This window comes from Bactrocera dorsalis, chromosome 2 (genome assembly GCF_023373825.1).
Source record: "Bactrocera dorsalis isolate Fly_Bdor chromosome 2, ASM2337382v1, whole genome shotgun sequence".
In the NCBI taxonomy this organism is placed as follows: domain Eukaryota; kingdom Metazoa; phylum Arthropoda; class Insecta; order Diptera; family Tephritidae; genus Bactrocera; species Bactrocera dorsalis.
The window spans coordinates 45,262,519-45,285,470 of NC_064304.1; the positions used below are offsets into that span (position 1 = coordinate 45,262,519).

Below are 22,952 nucleotides of genomic sequence, written 5' to 3' on the forward strand. Positions count from 1 at the left end.
GTTAACTTGGCTACAATCGTGTAAGTGGTACCTACGACAATTAAGAAGAAGAAGAAAAAAACTTAAATCTCTTTCTTGATTTTAGTCGTTTCCATATCTGTGCATCTCAAACTGCTCGCTACATTGGTTGTTATCTTTGATAACCAACCATTTTTATCGCATTTATTTGTTATAAATATTTTTTCGTTGCTCTTTTTACTTTTATTATTTAACATTTTTAATATTTTTGTTTAATATTTTTTTATCAATATGACTTGCAATTTTCCGAACTGCTCTGTGAAAGGCGAGTCGGAACGCTTTGTTTCTTGCTGGATTTGTGACGGACTTGCCCATCTTAAATGTGCTGAACTGACTGGTAGGATATTGGGTTCTATTCTTGATAGTAAGGGCTTGCGCTGGTCTTGCTTAAAATTCAGACAAACAGAAATTGAACTATTTGAAGTTTTGAGGCAGGCGCGCAATAGTTTCAATGAGATTGGTCATGAGCTTGAAATCCTTACTAAAAAGTGTAGGCATTATGAAACGTGGTTTCAATCATTTAAACGCCTAAATGTGCAAGAAGAGAATCCAAAACCTTCATCTAAACGTAAACGTCCGTCTGATGAAGATACGACTGTATCTTCCTTAAAAAGAATGCCCCCACCCACTATTAATCTCATCAATCTTTCATCCCCTTGTCCTCAAGGAGAGAAGTTTCGGTCTGCTCAGGACACAAAGAAAACTGTTACTGAACACGGTAAGCGGAAAACTTCTCAAGATCCGCCTCCAAATACCTCCAAGTCAGCTAATAAAAACTTAGTTCTAACATCGCCGAAAAAGGCAATTTTTATCTTAAGACTTGCTGCGGATACCACAGTCGATAATATAAACAGTTATATCTCGTCGCAATTAAAAACGGTAGATACAGACATACGTAATATATGTAACAGGGATATTTCGTAGTTTAAGAACGATATATCCGCTGACAATTTTCAATTGGTACTTGACAGCTCATTCTGGCCATCTGGACGTGATAAGCCCCCTGTAGTTGTTACTAAAATGCCAAGAAAACCCGTTGATACAAAAAACTGATTGACAATAATTTGCTGAGTATTTATTATCAAAATGTTAGACGTCTTAACACAAAACTTACTGATCTGTATTTAAATAGCATTAATTGTAACTTTAAAATCATTGCTTTCACAGAAACTTGGCTAAAGCCCCACATTTTTGCTGATGAAAAATTCAACAGCGAATTCGACATCTGTAGATATGGCAGGCTGAGCAGATAAGGAGGTGGTTATGATCCGATTTTGACCTGAGATTACATACCAGAAAGTTACTATTCGTGCAACATTTTATCCGGATATACTCTTTGGTGATTGATTCGAGTAGTGGAAAATTGAAAGAGCCAAATAAAGTTTGTAAAATTATCTTATATGGCAAATATACGTGGCTGCAATCCTCTTGGACGCATTTTTACAATGTAACATAGAACCATGAGAATACTGTTATGTTCTAAATCTGGTTGAAATTGGTTCAGTAGGTCCGGAAATACGTAGGGGGGCCACCCTTTTCGTCCAATTTCGACATATTTTCCCATGAATCCCTCTTGGGCGATCTTGGATGTAAAATTTAATGTCTCTGACACATTTAGCGAGTATAGGAAGGTTTGTAGTGGACGTGTTTACCATCCTAGTTGACCTAATTTCACACAGTAGTTGTTCTTATAGGATTCGTTAATACCAATAGTTGAAAGCCGCATGGATGTGTATCAGTTAAATATAGCAATTTTGTATATAAAAAGCTCTCATTCCTCTTCATTATTAAACAACCATCACCAATATCAATATCAAAGAATTTTATCTTCAGATACATTTATTAGACTACAGAATTGTTAAGTGAAGTACAATCAATAATACATATGTAGTAAAACATTAAAAAATTTAACAACGTTGAAAAACAGAAATGTTGACGTTTGGTAGCGTAGTACTTAACAAGCACATGAATTCAACCGCGTTCATTTCATCACTTGCTGCCACAGATAAACTAATTACGAAATTGATTGTCGACCTATAGTATTACTCTGCGATACATAGCTTTATTTCTTTGGTTTTTCTTCCCTGTGTATGTGTACTTTCGTCTGACATAAAAACTGCTCATCTTTCGAGGGTATAAGTTCCATTGTGAACTTAAAACCGTATGTTAAAATTTCAACAACAATAATATTTACTTACAACACGAAGTAAGAAGTGATTATTATATAGCGGATACGGAGAGTTCGTAATACATTTTTCTACTACTACTAAGCCAAAGCAGAGCGGGTTATTTTTTGCAGATACAAACCTTCGAATTGTAAAATTCCAAATTAAATCAATTACCATATAGCATACATATGCGCTTTATTTATTTCTCTACTGATTTAATAAAAATAAAGGTATTACAGAAAAACAATTCAAATTTAAAAAAGTTTTAGAATAATAATAACAATAAAAGCTTAACACTATTTAAGATTATTTTTTTCATCTCAATATGTAAAATATTTTAAGAATATATTGCAGCTATATATAATATCACAGAAATAAAAATCGCCTTAATTCGAGGTTGTTTCCCCTAAAGTACTTCGCACTGTCCCAGTACCTTGATTATCTAACTGGTCGGTGATGATGTAATCTGGCGAGTATTAACGCAATGATGAATTCGAAACGGTAAAAGAGTCCATACGAATTTTAGTTCGTAACTGATATGGAATCATGCTGTATTCCTGAAACAGCAAATATTATACTTTAAATGGTGGATACTTTGTAATTTCAATGATATTATCAGAAAATTAACCTAACTTAAAGAAATTGTTAAATTTATTATTTTATATCTTACAATAAGGGAATTCATAACCTTATACTCCTAGAAAACTTTTCACGAGTAAAATCTTCACTTACTACTCCCACTACTTTTAAAGTTGGGAAAGTTCTCATAGTTATAGAATATGAATTGTTAACATTAAAGAGCTTGGGAAACGCCCACTTTTTAAAATCACAAGTGCTTCTCATTGCTGGGGACCTTTGTACCAAATATAAATTTAGAAACCTTTTGTAATGATCGTGTTGAAATACATAATATTATATTTATTTGTCTAGTTTTGAATATTACAAAAATCTTTGCGCCTTTGGTGAAATGTCGATACCTCTGCTGTATTTGCATTGCAGTGAAATAAGATGGGTTCTCCGATATGCTATTTGTGCAATTCGTCGTAACTTACTGTCATGTAAGTAATCATTTGCTTAAGCTATGTTAATATAAAAATCATAACGCATAATATTTATTATAAATATTGTAATAAATAACATTAAATTCAATATTTTTCCTTTAGGCTTAGTGTGATTTGCACCAGCAAATAAAAATACAAAATCATAAAAATCTTCTTATGTACTCGTACATATCTCTTTCTTAGACTGTCGAAACAAGTCTAACTCTTTTCTTCAGCATAAAATATGGCTAAGATTAGGCTTCTCATGCTTGGCGTTTCCGAACGTTCATTGTATGATGAAAACCAATTGCAAGGTTCTAGTAAATTTTCATAGGTTTACATACTGAGCTGAGACTTACGCATTCCTTCTTTTATACGAAATGTTTGTCTTTGCTCGGTGCTCATAAAAAAACAAATTATTTCACATCTATCCTGCCCTGAATTGAAAACGTGTCGACTGCATGACTGGAATTTGTAAACATGAATATACATACCTTGAGTTCATCCAGCTGTAGATAATCGGATTATACATGTAGTTACTCATGGCCAGCCAATAGAGGCCTAAATAGACTTCCTGAATGAAAGGAGTCTGTGTCAGCGCCGGATAACATGATGTGACTATGAAATAGATGTGAAAGGGCAACCAACAAGCGGCGAATATCAGCACCACAACTATCATCATTTTCACCACCTGCAGGGGCAAGAATTAAAAAGAAATGATAAATGTTAGAAATATAACCAATTTCCGTGAAAGCTGATAGTAATAAGAACAACGTAAATATCTTCAGGTTTTGTAGATAAATATTTAGTTGTATATTGTTCATATAAGTACATATATTGTATGAATACTGGCAAATATAACAGCAGCTGAAGTCGATGAACTACAGACTGAATTATCTAATTCCTTCTTTGTAGAATATGACCAACAGTAGATGTCCACCAGAATTAAATTTTAGTGCTCACTGTTCATTGAACAAGAACCTACACTTTGCTCTCATCACCTCGTCAAATAAGGTATATGGGGGCTAGGACACATTTTTACCCGATTTTACTAACTTTTGCTACAAGAGCAAGTCATTACAAAAATATTATCCACGAATTACATTACTACACCTCATAGATTGATCGGCATGTTTGGTTAAAGCTCAGCCGTATGTACTGAGGTGAACAGATTTGGTGTCTGGGTCCTTGAAAAGCTATGGCCCGACTTCGACAATTTTTGGATGCAAGATGAAATACCTTTTTTGCATGAGAAGTAGGCGTGGTTATGATAGCACTGTTTAGGCAACATCACATATAGATACAGAGATATAGAGTTACACCTAAAGATTGGCGGTGACACGCCGATTATTTAATTTTTATATCTTCTCCTATAAAGGCATTCTTGACATTCTGATTGTGCAATTTAATACTTGTGACGCATTTATTCAATGAGTTATCGTCCTTTTTGTGGGTTTTGTTACAACCGTTATATGGGGAGAAGGCGTGGTTATTACATGATTTAACATATTTTTATATCGAATAAAGTGCACCGGCTTTGTAGCAATAAAGTGCTGAAAAATTCTAAAGGGCGCAACCACGCTTACTTTAAAAACATTTTTTGTATCCTTATTGCTTGGTTATAAAGTTTTATAAGGTTTTGTGTAATGGCAACGTATCATTGAAAGAAAATTGGAAATCGCTGTCAGATATGTATAATAACCAATATGGTATAACCATTTTATAACCAAAACTCAAATATTGTTTCAATACGAGTGATTTTTATTATAACGATAGTTATGAAAAGTAATGTTACATTATTTTGTATTTTAAGTCACGATATATAGTATATTTCATCAGGATACCTTCACTCAATTCAACTCGTTTCGTTATCCTCATCATTCATATATGTATATATTACTCTATATCTATATCGATTAGTTTTAAGTAATACAAGCCATCGTTAGTTGAACATAACTGTTATACTCTGTAGCAACATGTAGCAAAAGTATAAAAAGCTGTAAAAGCAAACATTGGTAAGAAAATTGAAGAGAGAAACCTCCAAAACTGAGAAAAATTTAAAAAAATTGTGATTTTATTTGAAATGATACGCAGTGATAGAAATATTTATCATAGTAAGTGAATTGTACTTACCCTCCTCTTACTCCGAACATTCTCCATATGTCTGGGTGTATACTCTCCAATCGTCTTTGAGCCCCAAAGTTCAATGCCGACTCGTGAATAAGTGACCGTCATCGAAATGATGGGCAGTATGTACGTGAGAATCATAAAAACGATATTATAACTGTAAACAAAAGTAAAAGGACAAAAGAAAATGAACGAAAATTCAGTACATTATTTCCAAAATTTATGGCGACTCTTACATTTGTGTTTGGGCAATTTTGTTTACAAATAAATTTCGAATTTATCATAAGCGCCCGACTTATTGCTTTTGGATTTGCGATTTTGCCGAAATGTAAAGTTAATGCAAAATATAATTGGTTGGGCACTTGAAAAATTGCTTGGCTATTTATATTTGCAATTGGAAGGGGGAAGTAGAACGCAAATATTGCTATACAAAAGCTATTTTTCAAATATGTTGCAATGCTACTCGAGTTTTATGACAAAGAAGGAATTGGAAGAATTAGAGCACATCATATGTAATTATGTATTCTGATTGATTAAAGGAAGTCTTTAAGAAACCCATTTCTTATAGAGGGAATATGCATAATCTCAGAGCGTGATCTCTTTTAAAATATCACCTGAGACACGGCACCTTAGAAGAGTTTGTAATTATGTTTATCTCTCTTTTGGAGAAAAAATTGTATCGCTTTTGAAATTTGGAATATAAGTGAATAGATAATTAATTCGACATTATATTTCTTCTTTTTTAAATTCCGGAGTTAACAAACTATTTAAAATAAATATTTTGCATCAGCGTATAATTTTTGGAAAAGTCACATTAAGGGTCTAAATTTAAGCAGGCAAAGAACTGGTAACATCTCTCCCAGTCTGTACTGGACTTATTTAATTTTGTGCCAAATAAAGCAATTAAATATTTACGCATTTCCAATCGTCTAAAAGTGTAAAAAATACAGTTTTTGCTAGAACTGAAACTGCGTGACCTTCCCAAGTGACATTGCTTCGCTCAATGGGCTCTTGAAAAGTTCCAACGTTTTCTGTCCAAATTTTGTGCAGCAATGAGACACATTTCTGGCTCAATGGGTATGTAAGCAAGCAAAATTTTTGCATTTGGGACGAAGAGCCACCTGAAGAAATTCAAGAGCTGCCATATCATCCAGAAAAACAGTATGGTTTGTGGGCCGGCAGAATCATCGGCGTGTCATTTACCAGTTGAAAAGCTCGAACGAGTTGTCAGAGGATGGGCTGAGACGCTGTGGCAAACATTGGAAAATGACAGTCTTCAAAAACAAATGCCAAATAATATTCTTTCGAGTAATAATAAACATTCCCCATAAAATTTTAAGTTTTCTGTTCTTTCTTTAAAAAAGTGGAAGACCTCGAAATAGATCACCCTTTGCAATACACATATGTATCTAACTTGAATACGGAGCTAAAAATTTAAGTAATTCAAACCACAAGTATGTAAGTATGTGAAATTCATTTCATTTCTAGTAGCAAATTGAGCATCAAGAACACGTGTTCAAACATTTACGTCAATACCTTTGCATATACTACATATTCCCCTTGTTTTAATAGCGCAACTCATACTTATACATTTTTCCTGTTGTGAGTGATTCGTGGGACCATCAGGCCACTCGGTGTAGCACACAATTCGTGTACCACCCTTCAGTTGGACTTCGCCGGTTGTAAAGAAGAACAACGCATGTAATCGCAATTGAGGCTATCCAAATGAAGGCAGCAATGCCCAGATTGTACCGCTTACTCATGCGTGGTTTCAACGGCTTCATAATGGCAACATACCTGAAAGGAGGTGAACATTAGAGGACACGAGAAAGGGAGTCACAGCTAGTTAAAGTGAGGGATTTAGTGGCAAACTGTTTGCGCAACGTACGTGCACATTGCGTGTTTGTATATGTATGAGTTCAATGGAGAGGTGAAATATTTAATTTTATTTGCGTCAGACTTTGGCGTTAATATTTTTCTAACATAACTCTTACCCAATTTTTTTAAAAATTGATGCCGGTAAGAACGTAACCGTCAATGGTGACCGTTATCACACTTGGAAAGCCGACTATTTGATGCCTGAAATTGAAGTTCGTGATCTCGAAGACATTTGGTTTTAACAAGTCGGAACCACTTACCACGCATCATCAATCAATGGATTTATTGAGAGAACATTTCGTTGAGCAGATAATTTCACGTTTTGGGTTGGTCGATTGGCCACCTAGATCGTGTGATATCCACCGCTAGACATTTTTCTGCGGAGATAATCCCGCTTTGATTCATGCTTATGAGCATCACGCGTGTCATTCGTCAGTAACTAATCGAAATACACGAACGACCATCTGAAACCGTACAACATTTGAAAGAGATAACCTTCAAAAATTTAATGCCAAAGAATGTTCTTTCGAATGGTGATAACCATTCCCCTATAAATTTGAAGTTTTAGTGTTTTTTCTTTAAAAAAGTAGAGAAGTTCAAAATTTAGCACGTGACTTTCCGCTTACATTATTATGTTACAATATGAAAATGGGCGAAGTCGGATTAATTGAAATTCAGCGAGAAAGCTTTCTTGATAGTAATACGAGTATGTGTGTAACAGAGAACGGCATCGGCTGAATGAAAAACATTCGTACGCACTCAACAGCCGAATAATCACACTGTTCGGATCAGCCGATCCAACATGCATGCGCTCACATTTTCGTTGTTGATTTTAAATTCACTCGGGTGTGTGCGATTTTTTGTTTCACTCCGAGTTTGTTCGGCTCGTGTTCAATATAATGATTTCGGACGCTTGCTCATTCGGTTCAACAATCATTGTTTTGAACAAGAACAACACTCAACTCGCAAAGATCAACTCGTATGATTTTACTCATGCGCGCAGCAAGCGGCACTTTTTCCGCACAGATGAAACGTGAGAAAAACGAAAACAAAAACAAGCTAAAACAACAAGCTGCAGTTCGTGGAACGCAAGGGGCTTGCATAGAAATTGTTACTGTACGTGCACGCTCACATCGTGTCGTCTTGTCGCTAATAACGGGTGATTTTTTTGAGGTTAGGATTTTCATGCATTAGTATTTGACAGATCACGTGGGATTTCAGACATGGTGTCAAAGAGAAAGATGCTCAGTATGCTTTGACATTTCATCATGAATAGACTTACTAACGAGCAACGCTTGCAAATCATTGAATTTTATTACCAAAATCAGTGTTCGGTTCGAAAATTTTTTATCGACAAATTTTGTTCAGCGATGAGGCTCATTTCTGGTTGAATGGCTACGTAAATAAGCAAAATTGCCGCATTTGGGGTGAAGAGCAACCAGAAGCCGTTCAAGAACTGCCCATGCATCCCGAAAAATGCACTGTTTGGTGTGGTTTGTACGCTGGTGGAATCATTGGACCGTATTTTTTCAAAGATGCTGTTGGACGCAACGTTACGGTGAATGGCGATCGCTATCGTTCGATGCTAACAAACTTTTTGTTGCCAAAAATGGAAGAACTGAACTTGGTTGACATGTGGTTTCAACAAGATGGGGCTACATGCCACACAGCTCGCGATTCTATGGCCATTTTGAGGGAAAAACTTCGGACAACAATTCATTTCAAGAAATGGACCCGTAAGTTGGCCACCAAGATCATGCGATTTAACGCCTTTAGACTATTTTTTTGTGGGGCTACGTCAAGTCTAAAGTCTACAGAAATAAGCCAGCAACTATTCCAGCTTTGGAAGACAACATTTCCGAAGAAATTCGGGCTATTCCGGCCGAAATGCTCGAAAAAGTTGCCCAAAATTGGACTTTCCGAATGGACCACCTAAGACGCAGCCGCGGTCAACATTTAAATGAAATTATCTTCAAAAAGTAAATGTCATGAACCAATCTAACGTTTCAAATAAAGAACCGATGAGATTTTGCAAATTTTATGCGTTTTTTTTTTAAAAAAAGTTATCAAGCTCTTAAAAAATCACCCTTTAGTTTACATAATCAATCAACTCAAATTGAACCGAATGAGGCTTTCGTCAACACATGCTCATTTTTTTGAACGCTGACTTTTGTTCAGTGAGTTAAATTGAGTGAGAAATTTTGAACCGAAGACTCAAGATCCTCGGAATGATGTGTACGGCAAAATTAGTTGATTTTTACTCATCACTCTGGTTTTTTCAGTGAGTTAGGTTGAATGAAAAAGTTCGCGTATGAGTAAATCAAGAAAATAGTGATTTTTGCAGTTCTCTGGTGTGTAAGCTTTCTGCTGACTTTATATCGCATATATCGGCCAATATATGAGTTATCTTAATAAATATGGCAGACGGTAAACACGTGAGCTTAAATGAACAAAATAGGATGAAAACCCACCCTAGACCTCACGCAACAAACAAGCCTTATGTACCTGAAAGTACGCTGGCTTTAATCCTTTCAACTTGCAAGAGTATAAAATGTTCGGCTATATTCGAGCTTAGCTCCTCCTTACTTGCTTTCTTTAATTTAAGGAAAAGTGTGTGCTTTTCGGTGTAAAAGGCTGAGAAAATAAATCTTCTTAGTTTCTAAAATCAACATCGGCATTATTAGTATTACCATAATTAAATTAAAAATATGTATTGCGATAATAATGCGAAAAACAGGAGTAAAAGCGATGACTACTCATATTCATATACTCTCAAAATATAAAATAATTGTATCGAAAAATGTTCCGTGAAACCAAAGTTACAATATTTGCGGGAAATGGGTTTGCTATTCGGTTCTGATGCGGTAAAACGAAGCTTTAGTAAATAAACGCACCCACATTTGTTTTCACGATATTTCGACAATATTTTCTAATATTATTGGTATTTGTGTTTATCTGCCCTGCCCTCACTCCTGCTGCAAAATGTTTTGCATTTTAGTGCCTCTGTCATTTTGTTTACGGTACTCTGTCGTTTACAGTAAATACCGAACGCACATTATTTTGTTTACCCTTCGTAAACTTTCATATTTCAAAGTGTTTGCCTAAGCATAGTACATATTTTGAAATTTCAAAGTATTTATTAAACTTTTGCAACATGTTGCTACAGAGTAGCTAAGTAGACGAATACTTTTTTATCATCAGCAAATGCAAATTCTAATAAATATGAAATTCAGGTGTAGAACTTTTTCGCAGCTTTAATCTATCAATATTAGTATTTACGCTACAAAACTAAAGCAAAAGTTTTCAAAAAAATATACACTTGACTCTGATACTATCGAATTTCTTTAGCCCGTCTGTGAAAAAACGTTGTCCACAGGCCTTTCAGCGAAATCAGCATGATAGTGATGACCTTCCTATTTGCCTCTAGTTTCTGATCAGCGAGTGGCTTTTTATACTCTTTGACCATGTTGTTACAGAGCCTGTCGGTATCACCTAAATCGAGTTAGATATGGAGTTATATATGTATATATGCATGATCAGGGTGATGAAACAAGTTGAAGTCCGTGTGTTCTGTCTTTCCATCCGTCCGTCTGTGTAAGCATTAACTTGAGTAAAAATTAAGACGAGTTCGTTGATTAAAGTAATTGGACCATTACCACGCCCACAAAGCGCCATTAAACGAAATCTTATAAAGTGCACTAAATAAAGATACAAAACAGGGACCGCAGTAGCATGGGGCACTTATTGGCTAAAGTTTTGGAAAAAGTGGGCGTGACCGCCTCTAATAGGCATAATGTATATACCTTCCAAACCATTCAAGATAAAATAACCAAACTCACTTTAGATAAATTCTATAAGAACCCTACTGACAGTGACATACATATGTGTGAATGAGATCGGAAGATAACCCCGCTCACTCCCCGTATAACGGGACTGGTAAAAACACGATTAATCAATAACTAAATATGCCAGAGATGTCAAATTTTACCCCTGAGATAGTATGAGAGGACCGGCGTAAAAATTGGATGGGGTAAAAACTGGACCATTGGCGTGGAATCGCTCTCCATTACAGTGTTGGAAATCGCATATATCGACTAATATGCTAGGTTAGGTTAGGTTAAATTAGTGGACCAATAAGCCACGCATAGACCAGTTTTGGTCCTTTGAGATACCAGATGGAGTTCAGTTCCAAGGTCCAAGAGAAGTAGTCATCTCTTATGGTGCCTGCGCTTGACGCGAATTTTAACAAACTCTGTGGCTTCACTATCAATACTCCTCCAGTGTATCACACCGTGGTGACCCCAGATGCTTATAGCTTAGTTTTGCTAATGTGTAACAAGTGCATCAGAACAATAACTCGGATAATAGATTTTCTTCCCACAGATGACATTGTGTCTGGGTACTTATCGAAATGCCCTAGTAATTTCGAAAATGTTTACATTATACGCTAGCATAAAATTAGCACTTGTACGCAGAAAAGAGATGTGTAAATTTTTACTTTTTAACCAGCCTTCTCGCTTTGGGTAATTACGCCTAGATGGTATAAATATAAACAAGCGCGCCACATATGAATGTTCTACTAAATGTTGTTTTACCGTTACTCTTTGCATCGCAATTGTAACAGCTTGGTCTGCTGATAAAATAACGGTAAACATCTATAAGGTCATAACTTAAAATTAATCAGCAAATGAAATTATTACAGACTCTCTTAAAATGTATGCAACTCAGGTTTAATTAGACGTCTTATCATACTCAGGTTACACGCTGCTGCGTTTATGCAGAGTTTAATGCTGTTATTATTTATTCAAATTAAGTTCATCTGCATATCAGAGTATAAAGGTAATTTAAAGTTCAGACTTTTTGGCGATTAGAGTGTAATAAATGTTGTCATAAGAGCTCATAGGCCTGTATGCCCCACAGCTTTGAGCAAATGTTGCAATTAAGAGTTGCAAGGCGTGTTTAATATGTCGCTACGGGAACCGAGACCAGCCACCATGTCACGGCATGTCACCAACAAGTCTGTGAATGCGAGTATAATGCACGTGAGCTCATTTTAAAGTGCAGATGTATGTATGGTGCCTTCATGCAGCATGCGAGTGGTGGTTCAAAAAGAAAAGTGTTTGCATTTCACATCACTTCAGCACTCCTTGTTTTATGTAACGTTTTGAACACTGTTTCAATTTAAATTTTGCTCACCGCTTTAATGCCAGTAATATCGAATTTTCTTCAGGCAGAATTGCGTTCAAAATTTGCATTGTTCCGTCATTGACAATTCTTGACTAGCATTAAAAATTGAAATGGTGATAGAAGTTGTATGAAAGACAAAATAGGCAATAATAGAATAAATGTTTCATAAGTTTAGAATTACTACTTGAAGCTGAAAGCGAACATTCCTATTTAGCTTTCATCTTAGTTTCCTTCTTATGTACCTTTTTTGTTTTTTTTTTTTTTAGGCCGTAAGGAGGGTTTAAAATGCCTTCGCACCGTATAGGGATCGTCATCCTATGTGAGTGGTGTACCCACTAAAACACTCCCCCCTTCTATCATGGATTTTTCCCTACCCCGGGACCGCTTTCGCATTACTTCAGGGCAAGGTTTCCAAGATGGACCCATTACAGGTCAGTTTCTATTCTCCCTGCGTCCAGGGATGCCTACGGTTTTCTAGCCAGCATCAAGCTATTGGCTCATCTTCTATTGGGAGTCCTCATCCATGTCTCTTTTTTTAGTGCACAAAACATGTTCCACGTACCCGGCAATTGTTTCCCAGTTTTCCTTGCTTGCTATCATTTTTCCTGAAATATTTTCCGTACTTAGTTCTCCGAGCTTGTTTTCTACAGTTCTTCTTTCCATCGGTGGCACTTGAAAAAGGTATAGTGTGCATCATCTAGCGGTTCGTCTCCATAAATACATGCTGGACTTTCTGTTTTTCCCATGTTGTACAGGTATTTTCGGAAATACCCGTGACCAGACAGCATCTGTGTTATGTAGTAGTTTACCTCGCCGTGTTTTCTACTGTGCCACGTCTCTATTTCCTTAATCAGTTTGGCCGTCCATCTTCCTTTGCTCTCTTTTGTCCACCGATCTTGCCAGAGTTCAAAGGTTTGCTTCCTCGTCTGTTGTCTTGTGGCCATGTGTATTTCCATCCCGTCTTTCTTCCATAGCCAGAGTTGTCTTCTCTCCTTTGCGAGAAGGTCTATGGGGATGACGCCGCTTATCACTAGCACTGCGGGTTCGGATACAGTGCGGTACGCCGAGGCGACTCTTAGGGCTGCTGTCCTCTGCACTTTAGCTAGCACTTTCCTTCTATGTTCTACCTTTAATGTGTCGGCCCATATTTCGCTCCCGTATAATAGTACTGACTGTGTTGTGTCCATTAGCAATTTCCTTCTGCTTGCAAGTGGGCCTCCGATGTTTGCCATGAGTCTTGATAGCGCCATTGTTATGTTGGCTGACTTTTTTGCAGAGTGTTGGATTTGAGCCCAGTACGTCAGTTTGTTGTCCATTCTTATTCCTAGGTATTTTAGAGTTTTCGTCGTTTGGATAGTTTCTGAATGGACTTGCATGTTTACCTCCAGCGGGATGTGTTTCCTAGTAAACAGAATCAGTTCTGTTTTTCTGCAGCTGGGCTGAGGCCGTGTGAGTCCAACCATGCCTGTGTTCGCAGCATAACTTGTGTTAGTCTGCGCCTGGCCATGTCTGTATTACGCGCGGTTATGACGGCGGCGATGTCGTCTGCATAGCCTACGAGGTAGCAATCGTCAGGCATTTCAACGTTTAAAATTCCGTCGTAGCTGGCGTTCCATAAATCTGGTCCAAGTATAGATCCCTGCGCTGCTCCAGAGGTTATTTCCTTACTTCGTAGGCCGTCACTCGTGTCGTACAGTAGTTTCCTGTCTTTAAGATAGCTTCGTATCATTTTCATCAAGTAAAGGGGCGTTTTGAAGCGGCTTTCTAGCGCGTCGATCATATTTGCCCATTTTGCGCTATTGAATGCATTCCTTATGTCAATTGTTGCGAGGAGGACTAATGGTCTCGAGAAGTTATTTTTTCGATGAGCTTCCTCCACGCTACGCACGACGTCTTCCACAGCTCCGATGGTGGACCTGCCTGGTCTGAATCCGTGTTGTCGCTCTGATAGGCCTCCAGCGTCGTTTATGGCGGATATGATGCGGGGTTTTAGCAGTCTTTCTAGCAACTTTCCTGCTGTATCTAGCATGCATAGGGGTCGGTATGCTGATGGTGTTCCTGGGTCTCCTTTGCCTTTGCTTATTAGGGTCAGGTGCTGCCTCTTCCATATTTCTGGGAAAATGCCCTCGTTTAGACATGCATTATACATGGATAGCAGTAAGTGCGGGCGTTCCGTAGCGATTAGCTTTAGCACTTCCACCGGTATCCCATCAGGCCCAGGGGCTTTTCTGGTCTTTAGAGTGTTTGCTGCAGTGTTCAATTCCTCCAATGTGAAAGGCGGACATGAGCTCTCTTGTGTGTGTTCTGGTGGGTCTCTTCCCAGATCATGGGTTGGGAACAGGGTGTTTACGATGTTCTCCATAGCTGCGGCGTTTAACTCAGGGCTGGGCTGTTTTGCTCCGAGTCTTTTCATCACAATCTTGTATCCGAGACCCCACGGATTTTTGTTTATATCGTTACGTAGCTCTTCCCATCTATCTTTCTTTGTCCTTGTTATTGCGTCTTTCAGCTCAGTTTTCGCAGCTTTATATTCCTTATGTTCTTCCATTCCGTTTCTTCCTCTTCTTCTAGCTCTTGTATATCGTCGTCTTTTGCGCAGGCAAGCTTGTCTAAGGTTGCGGATTTCGTCCGTCCACCAGTAAACTGCTTTCTTTGGATGTCCATCTTTTATTTTAGGCATAGCTACTTTGCATGCCTCGGTGATGGTGCTCAGAGTTGCTTGGACGATCAGCCTAGCTGTGCTACTTGCGTGATATTTTGGTGGGTTTTCATCTATGGCTGCGAAAAGCTTTTCTGAGTCTAGCTTAGAAGCGTTCCATTTACGTGTTCCTCTTCTTATCGTCGTTGCTGGATTTTTATCTGGGCCTATGAGGTAGGATATGTATTGGTGGTCGCTACCAGTATAGTCTTCCAAGACTTTCCACTCGCGCAGCTGGCTTGCGAATCCTTCGGATACCAGCGTGATATCGGGGGTTGTGCCGTTGCATCCTGGTCATCTAAAGGTAGTTTGGGATCCCCTATTTGCGACGATAAGGCCTAATCTAGCCGCCATGTCCAGAATTTTCCGCCCCCTTGAGTTTGTAGTCGGTGTGCCCCATTCCGTGGCCTTGGCGTTGAAGTCTCCGGCTATGATTAAGTGACGGTTTCTTTGTCGTGCAGCATCCTCTATACCATCGAGCTTTGCTTGGAAGTCTGTAATAGGGTCGCTCGGTGTCAGGTAGCAACTTATTAGCGTATCGCTTTCGTTTTCTATCCAGACAAACCCGTTTCCTCTCCCGCTGTTTGTTTTTTTGAAACTACTCCCTTCCGTTTGCCATATGTTCCATCTTGCGCTATTTTGTATTGCTCGCTAACAATTGCTACCTCTGTTCCGAGTTCCAGCATGAGCTGAGGCAGGAGGTGGTCAGCCGTTTTGCTTCTGTGCATGTTGCACTGTAAGATCTTCATGTCCTTGTTCTTTCTCTATACGACTCGCATGACCGAGACCCTGGGATGTGATCTGTTTGAGTATGCTTATGTTCTACACAGAGACAACAGCTCGGTGAATTTTTGCAGTCTTTCAGCTTGTGCCCGGGTTTCCCACATCTTATACATAATCCTTGGCCTTTTCTGTCGGGCCCTTTGCATTCCCATTGTAAGTGGCCGAAGTCGAAGCATCTGTAACATTTTTTGACTTCCTTCATAAGCTTCATCCTGCAGCTGATCCATCCTATTTTTATGTACCTTTGGCCGTCCAGCAATTTATATATGCAATTTGCTTTCGCCACGAATTTAAAAAGGTACCAAACAGTGTAATACGCGGTGTAGCATCTGAAATATCCCATACTTTAACATAGAAACAGTATTTGTCAAATTGGTTGATGTAACCGCGAATACAAAGGTTAACAAAGCAGCCACTCATGTCACTAGTGTGGGAAGAAAAATCTACTGGCGTGCAGTACTTTATCATAGACGACTACTGTCAGTCGAATTAAACAATTTTGTTTTGACCAAGAGTGGAAGCGGGCGTGTCCACAGAAAAAATAAAAAGTTGAAACAGTGTATTTTATCCAGTAAGCTTGTCCGTAGAAGCGAAGACCCTTCGGCTCGATGCACTTGTTAACCGATTTCGTAATGGAATACTAAGTAGTGGAGTTTTGTTATGTTATGTTACATATGTATATAAGTTTTTCTTATATATGTACGTTGTGACAAAAAAAGCACGCGTAAATTGTAATATAATTCTCCGGGCAAATGATATTAAAAAAATTTATTTTGCTAAGTTGGTAGGACTGCCCTTAATTACTATGCCAAATGTGAGCGCGATCTGTCGACCAGTTTGTTTACCGCAACTGCTTAAGTCGGCACACCTCGGTCGGTTGCGATTTTTACAATGGATAAAAATATCGAACAAAGAATTGATTGTCAAATTTGGTATGTCTTACCAAATTTCGTTTACGGAATTGTTACGAATGTAACGGCCGGAATTGTGAAAGAACAATTTATGGAATTTACACGATGTTTGTGACTGTGTGAATTTAAAGCCATAAATGCAGTTATTACCAGCCATCAACCAACGTGTTTACCAGATTTGGCTCCATGTGATTTTTTCTTGTTCCTCTAACTTACATAAAATGTCGCTCCGTAAAACTCGTTCGCAGTCGATCGATGAGATAAAACAAAATTCGCTAAGCAGCTGAAGGCCATCTTAAAAGTGCGGAGGACTGGAAAAATCTTTAGTATAAGGGTGTTGCATCTGGTACGATTATTTTAAAGGCGATAAAATAAATATTGATGAATAATTGAATAATTAAGGAAGCAACAAGAAGGGTTTCGCACAAATAATAAGAAGTTTAATAATATTTTCACATTAAGGGCTGTCCTGAAGCAAATAAGCTAGTGGGAAACGGATATTCACACCTACAGATATTTTGTAAACTTCAACCTCAGTTTTGACAATATAGAACGCACTCATATCTGGCATTCATTTTATTCAAAAGGTATTCTAGAAAAGCTCGTAAACATCGTCAGAGCTCAAAACTTTAGTTTTGAATTGAAAATCTTACACAACAAACAACTATCAAACCCAATTTATTCAAAACCTGGTGTAAAGGGCTGTCTAATGTTAGTGCTGCTTTTTTGTGTTTTGAATAATGTAAAAAATTGTTCTGGAACTTCTCGAAGAGCTGACTTTTTCCTCTTTATTGGCGTAGGCACCGTTTACGCGGTTATAACCGTGTTTTCAACATTGCACCAGTCGTTCTTCCTTTTCGCTGTTTGGCGCTATTTAGAAATGTCAAGTCTAGCCAGGTCTAGTTTTTGCATTCATATGGATGACATGACCTAGCCAGCGTAGCCGCTGCCTCTCGAAAACTTGGAACGTCGACTCATCAGATGTTGTCATCGTCCTTGCTTTGCACCACATATCAGACGGTGAGGATAAGTCACTTGTAGAATTTGGTCTTTGTTCGTCGAGAGAGGACTTTACTTCTTAATTGTCTACTCAGTCCGAAGTAGCACTTCTTGGCAATAGTTATTTTGCGTTGGATTGCGAGGCTGGCATTACAGAACTAACGGTGCAGATGTTGAGGCCAATGACGTCAATATCATCGACGTACGCCAGCAGCTGTACACTCTTATAGAAGAGCATTTAGTATTGCTCAATGTCAGTTTAAACAGCCGTAGAGCTGACTTACTCTCTTCATGCAGTAAAAATAAATACTAGGCCGATTAGACGAACACAGTTACAAACAAAACAAAGAAGTATTGAGTGAATCTCAATCACAAGATTTTCTGATTGAGAAAAAAAATAATCCTTCATAAAAAGTACGAATCTAGGCTTGTATAGGTGGTTAGTCACTTATTTTCCTTCTACGTGGAATATTTTGGTTTTTACGTGCAAGAATGTCTATTTTTTGTATTAGGAAGCCCTTTAGGTGCTTATATTTTCATACCCTGTGTGATAAGAACATCAATATCATTTATAAACATAAGAGTTGGAGTAATGAAACTTTTGGTTACAATCAGATCATGAATAATTAAACGGATGTTAATTCTAATTTGATTTTCGAAACTGAAATAATTATAATCTCATTTGGTTATATTTTGTACCTACACCATTGTGTCGTTAATTCCACTATAGAAATTCATACTACAGTTATTTATGCCATACAGTAGCAGTGATTGATTACACCAATCAATGGCCGATGTCGTACCGATAAGTTGGGAATAATTATCTTGTAGGTTTTCCGCCAAGCCGCCGAAAGCAGCACGACTAGTTTAACTAGCGATGATGACATCCAACTCGCCTCTACCGTTCCCACCGCCACTGCTCTCGACTTCATTAAAAGTGTCTACCTTGTACGGCTCTATGCTCCCAATATCACTCACTGCCGTCGTTGGTGACATGTGTGAGTCGATCATTTCAATGCCGTAGAAATTGCCGCATATGTAAGTATGCGTGAATCTCTGTTTATTTCTTTAACGTTTGGCTTTATGTTTTTTAAGTGGGCGTGTGTACTCGTATTATGATGAATTTTCTTTCTAGATTTTGTTTTGTCGACCCTTCGTTGGACAACATTTACATAACCACACTTTGCTTTGCTTTATATTTGTTGTTGTTGCGTTGTACCTTTCTGGTTTCTGGTGAATTTATAACTATTTTTGTCTGCATCACCTTTGACCTCACCGCACTCACTCACACTTTTACAATGTGTACGCGGCTTATGGTATTATGTAAAATCCTTTATGCTCTTTGGACGCTTGTTGTGTTAAAGTTTTGCGCTGAAAGCATAAAATGAAAAGATTGCAAAGTTTAGCACGTGACATGAATAATTTATTTATACATACATACAATACATAGATATCTTTTATACATATTTTGTGACAGGTATCAAATTTGCAATTTATATACGTTCCTAGCATTAATTTGTTAATTTTTACTAACTAATTAGCTTTAATTTCTTTGATTCTACACGTGTACTCTTGCAAGATGTTACCAAATCTTTTAAGTCACCGCCTCTATTGCGCTTGTCTTAATACAGCTTGGCTTTTTAAAGCATGTGAAGCACATCTAATTAATTAAAACATGATGCTGATCCACCCCTTGGTCTAAAAACACAAACTAATACAATGATTTTCAAATATCTGGTAATCAAGAGTTACGACGCCGAAGAGGAGAGAGCTCCTTAAAGCAGCTATGGCCACTGGATGCGACTTCATATCTACTGGCAAGTCGACTTACTGGTCTTCCAACACGAGAAAATTGCCTGTTTTGATCGACTTTTTCATCACTCGACAAATATCCAAGGCCTTCATTACAATGGAAAATGGATTGCAATTGAATTCAGAACACTCGCCAATATATCTTATCCTAAATGGCCATCAAAAAGAAATTGGCATTCCGCCTTATATTTTTAACAAACATTCGGATTGGGAGTATTTCAAAGTTATGCTCGACAAAAATATTGATTTTAAAGTAAATATATTAACCCAAGATATTTTAGAAAATGAAACATTTAAAAGCGGCGTACAAAAAACGGAAGTTCTTTTTAGAGAAACTAACTAAAACGTTTAGTCTTTTTGTGTTCCACTTCACTTGTTTATTTATTGTTGGTTGCTTTATATAAAAAATTAGATATAAACAAAAAAGGCTCCCGGCTTCGACTTGGTGAGCGCTAATATCCAACGTGAAAAGCATTATCAAAGCTGACATCGATAATAAACGCTTGCTTAAAGCTCAGATACGTATCTGAAATTATTATGGTACAAAAATCAGGAAAAAGCACACATGAGGCCTCGTCATATCGTCTAATCTAGTTTCCTATTTGTCTAAGCTACTTGAAGTTGTAATTTTAAAAATCTTTAAGACATAATGGAGGAAATAAGGCCTTTTCAATACCATAAGGCCACAACAACAAATTAGTTTTGCCAATGACAAGCATATCCCAAGTTATCGATAGAGTATGACACCATGGCTTATTTCATAAATTAAGACTTCTCTATCCACAGTATTTAACTGAGTTGACTCCTACCTGAACAACCGCTATTTTAAAATCAAGCAGGGGCAATCATATATTACGTTACAGCTAATATAAAATAGGTGTACCCCAAGGAAGTGTCCTGGGACCACTCTTATACAGTTTGTTTACGACATGACTGCGCCGCCAAACTGCAAAAATGATATCGTAACAGAATGCAATCTTCAATTAATCACATTGTAGAATAGACACAGAAATGGTACATTACTTTAAACAAGTTGAAGTTTATCCATATAAACTACACTAACAAAGGTGTTACATACATACAAGTACATCCCGTTAGTCTTTTTTAACATTTGCAACGATTCCGCACACGAAATTTGGTTAAAAATACAAAATTCGAAAATACAAAAAATACAGATTCGAGATCCTTGATATTTTTATCGATTGTAAAAATCGCAACGCACTACTGAGGTGTGCCGAAGCAAATAGCTGCTGTAAACAAACTGCTCAGATCACGCTCATATTTGGCATAGTAATTAAGGATAGTACTGCCAACTTAAAAAATACATTTTTGAAATATCATTTATTCGCGGAGATTAATTATAATTTCAAGGCGGTTTTTTGCCCAATGCAACCTGGCATATGACAACATTTAATCACAATTCTTTGGTTTTTTTTTATTAAATATTGTCAATTATTCTACTTTTAACCGAGTCTCCTTATCCACTTACATATATGTATATTTCTACAAGCTCCTTAGTATTACTTTGCACACCATATACATATATACAGCTGTTGACAGCTAATTAGAAACGACACATATTTAGAAGTAAATGATGTTATTTTTCAATAAATCACTTATTTTTTCTCTTTTTCACTCATTTTATTAAAACTTGCGTTAAACTTAAATTAAAAAAAAACTTGTTTTTTAAGATTTTAACAAAAATGTGTAGAATCAACGATTTGAGTGCGACAGCTAAACTTTTGTGTCAACTTTCTCAATCCAAAGTATACGGATTGTTATTTTATTCGAATTTTCATATAACAGGTAAATTCCTCCTTAGTTATTGTCATAATGACATTTTTTAGAATGCCGACGTATTTCTCCTTTTGTAAAATTACATCAATCGTCTGGAACGGACCTACAACATTCCAGCGAAAAAATTCCCACACTATGATTGATCCTCCACTATGCTTCAGTACGTGTGAAACATAGCGAGGATCAAAATCGTGATAAATTGGTCGGCGAACATACCTTCGACCATCAGGATCTATGCGATTATTTTGGCTACATCGCTCCAAAGCATATACTGCCATTGATTTTTTGTCCAAGATCAATAAGAGTTGGAAAAGTCTACGCGTTGTTTTTTTTGAATTTTAGTCAGAAGTTTCCTGCGTGCTGTCCTAACGTGAAATCCAAATTCCACCAAACGCCGGGAAATTGTTTTCTTGTATATTTAGCCAACATATTCGTCTTGAGTTTTATGTAGAATGTTAGTCGAACTCTTTTTGGGGCCTTTTCAGGCGATGGTAATAACTCCGCGGTCTATTTCTGTTGAAATTTTTAAGATTATTCTTTGCGTGTAACATTGGGAACAGTTTTAAAATTCTGTATATGCTTAAGGGCCTTTCCAGATTCACGAAGGTCAAAAATATAGCTGCGAATAGTAAGTGTACAGCTGCAGCCTTTTCTCATTAAAAACTTAAATAATAATTATTAAACCACAACTTTGAAACACACCCTTATAAGAAATCAATAATATTATTAACAAAAATTAACACCTTAAGGAATTTTAGTTCTTTAAACAACTGTTTCTAATTAGCTGTCGCACTTAATTCACCTTCTATATCGAAACGCATTTAGTATTTGGAAAAAAATTAAAAGAACTTCAACTGCACAACTACAAAATTACCACAGCGAATTTAGTAGTAAATAAAGTAATGCAAACAATACAAGACTTTTAAGAATATAAATAACGGTATACAAAAACATTTAATCCTTGTACTGCTCAGCCACCTACAATAAAGCGAGCGTTTCTAATTATTTTTCAACAGCTGTGCATATGCACAACAATAATTACGTTGTAAACATTGTACGAAACGAAATTGGAGGCAACTTCCTGGTGTCGGCATAAAATACAATTGTAAATAAAAGTAATTATAGAGACTCTTGGAACGCTATATTTGTACACATATTTGTAAACATATACATACATTATTGTGCGTACAATATAAAGGCAATAAAAATATGAATGTGTAAACAAAAAAGGTTTAGCTGTTTTGCCTCAAACTTGTGTGCAAATCTACTAATACACAACTTAAATAAACACACTATAAATAGTATAGCGTCATTTGTCATAAATTTTGTGATTCTACATAAGCGAGAGAAAGAATTCAGGAAATTGAGTAATTTCAAATTTAATCCGATTATATATATTCAATCTCTCACTCCGTCGAAATAAGTAAATGATTTTAAGTCGTTTTTTTTAGATATACATACCTATGTAAGTAGTTTGGAATTTCTGTTCATAAACTATTAATTTTTCATTTAAATTACTGAAACAAGAACTAGA

At 37.0% G+C, this 22,952-nt stretch overlaps 2 protein-coding genes across 2 annotated transcripts in view; both read right to left on the reverse strand.

Moving 5' to 3' along the window:
* The window catches only part of LOC105222913 (tachykinin-like peptides receptor 99D), a 453,112-nt gene that overhangs the window by 412,460 nt on the left and 17,700 nt on the right, over positions 1-22,952 (reverse strand). The gene's annotated exons all lie outside the window — the stretch shown is intronic.
* Positions 2,371-22,952, reverse strand: part of LOC125776878 (tachykinin-like peptides receptor 99D) — a 37,270-nt gene continuing 16,688 nt past the window's right edge. Inside the window, exons 2-5 of the mRNA XM_049450617.1 lie at positions 18,513-19,180; positions 5,360-5,510; positions 3,721-3,917; positions 2,371-2,743 (exon numbers count right to left, since the gene is read on the reverse strand). Of these exons, the coding sequence (XP_049306574.1) occupies positions 2,731-2,743; positions 3,721-3,917; positions 5,360-5,510; positions 18,513-18,547 (396 nt within the window). The 5' untranslated portion in view covers positions 18,548-19,180 and the 3' untranslated portion in view covers positions 2,371-2,730. The remainder of the gene's footprint in view (positions 2,744-3,720; positions 3,918-5,359; positions 5,511-18,512; positions 19,181-22,952) is intronic.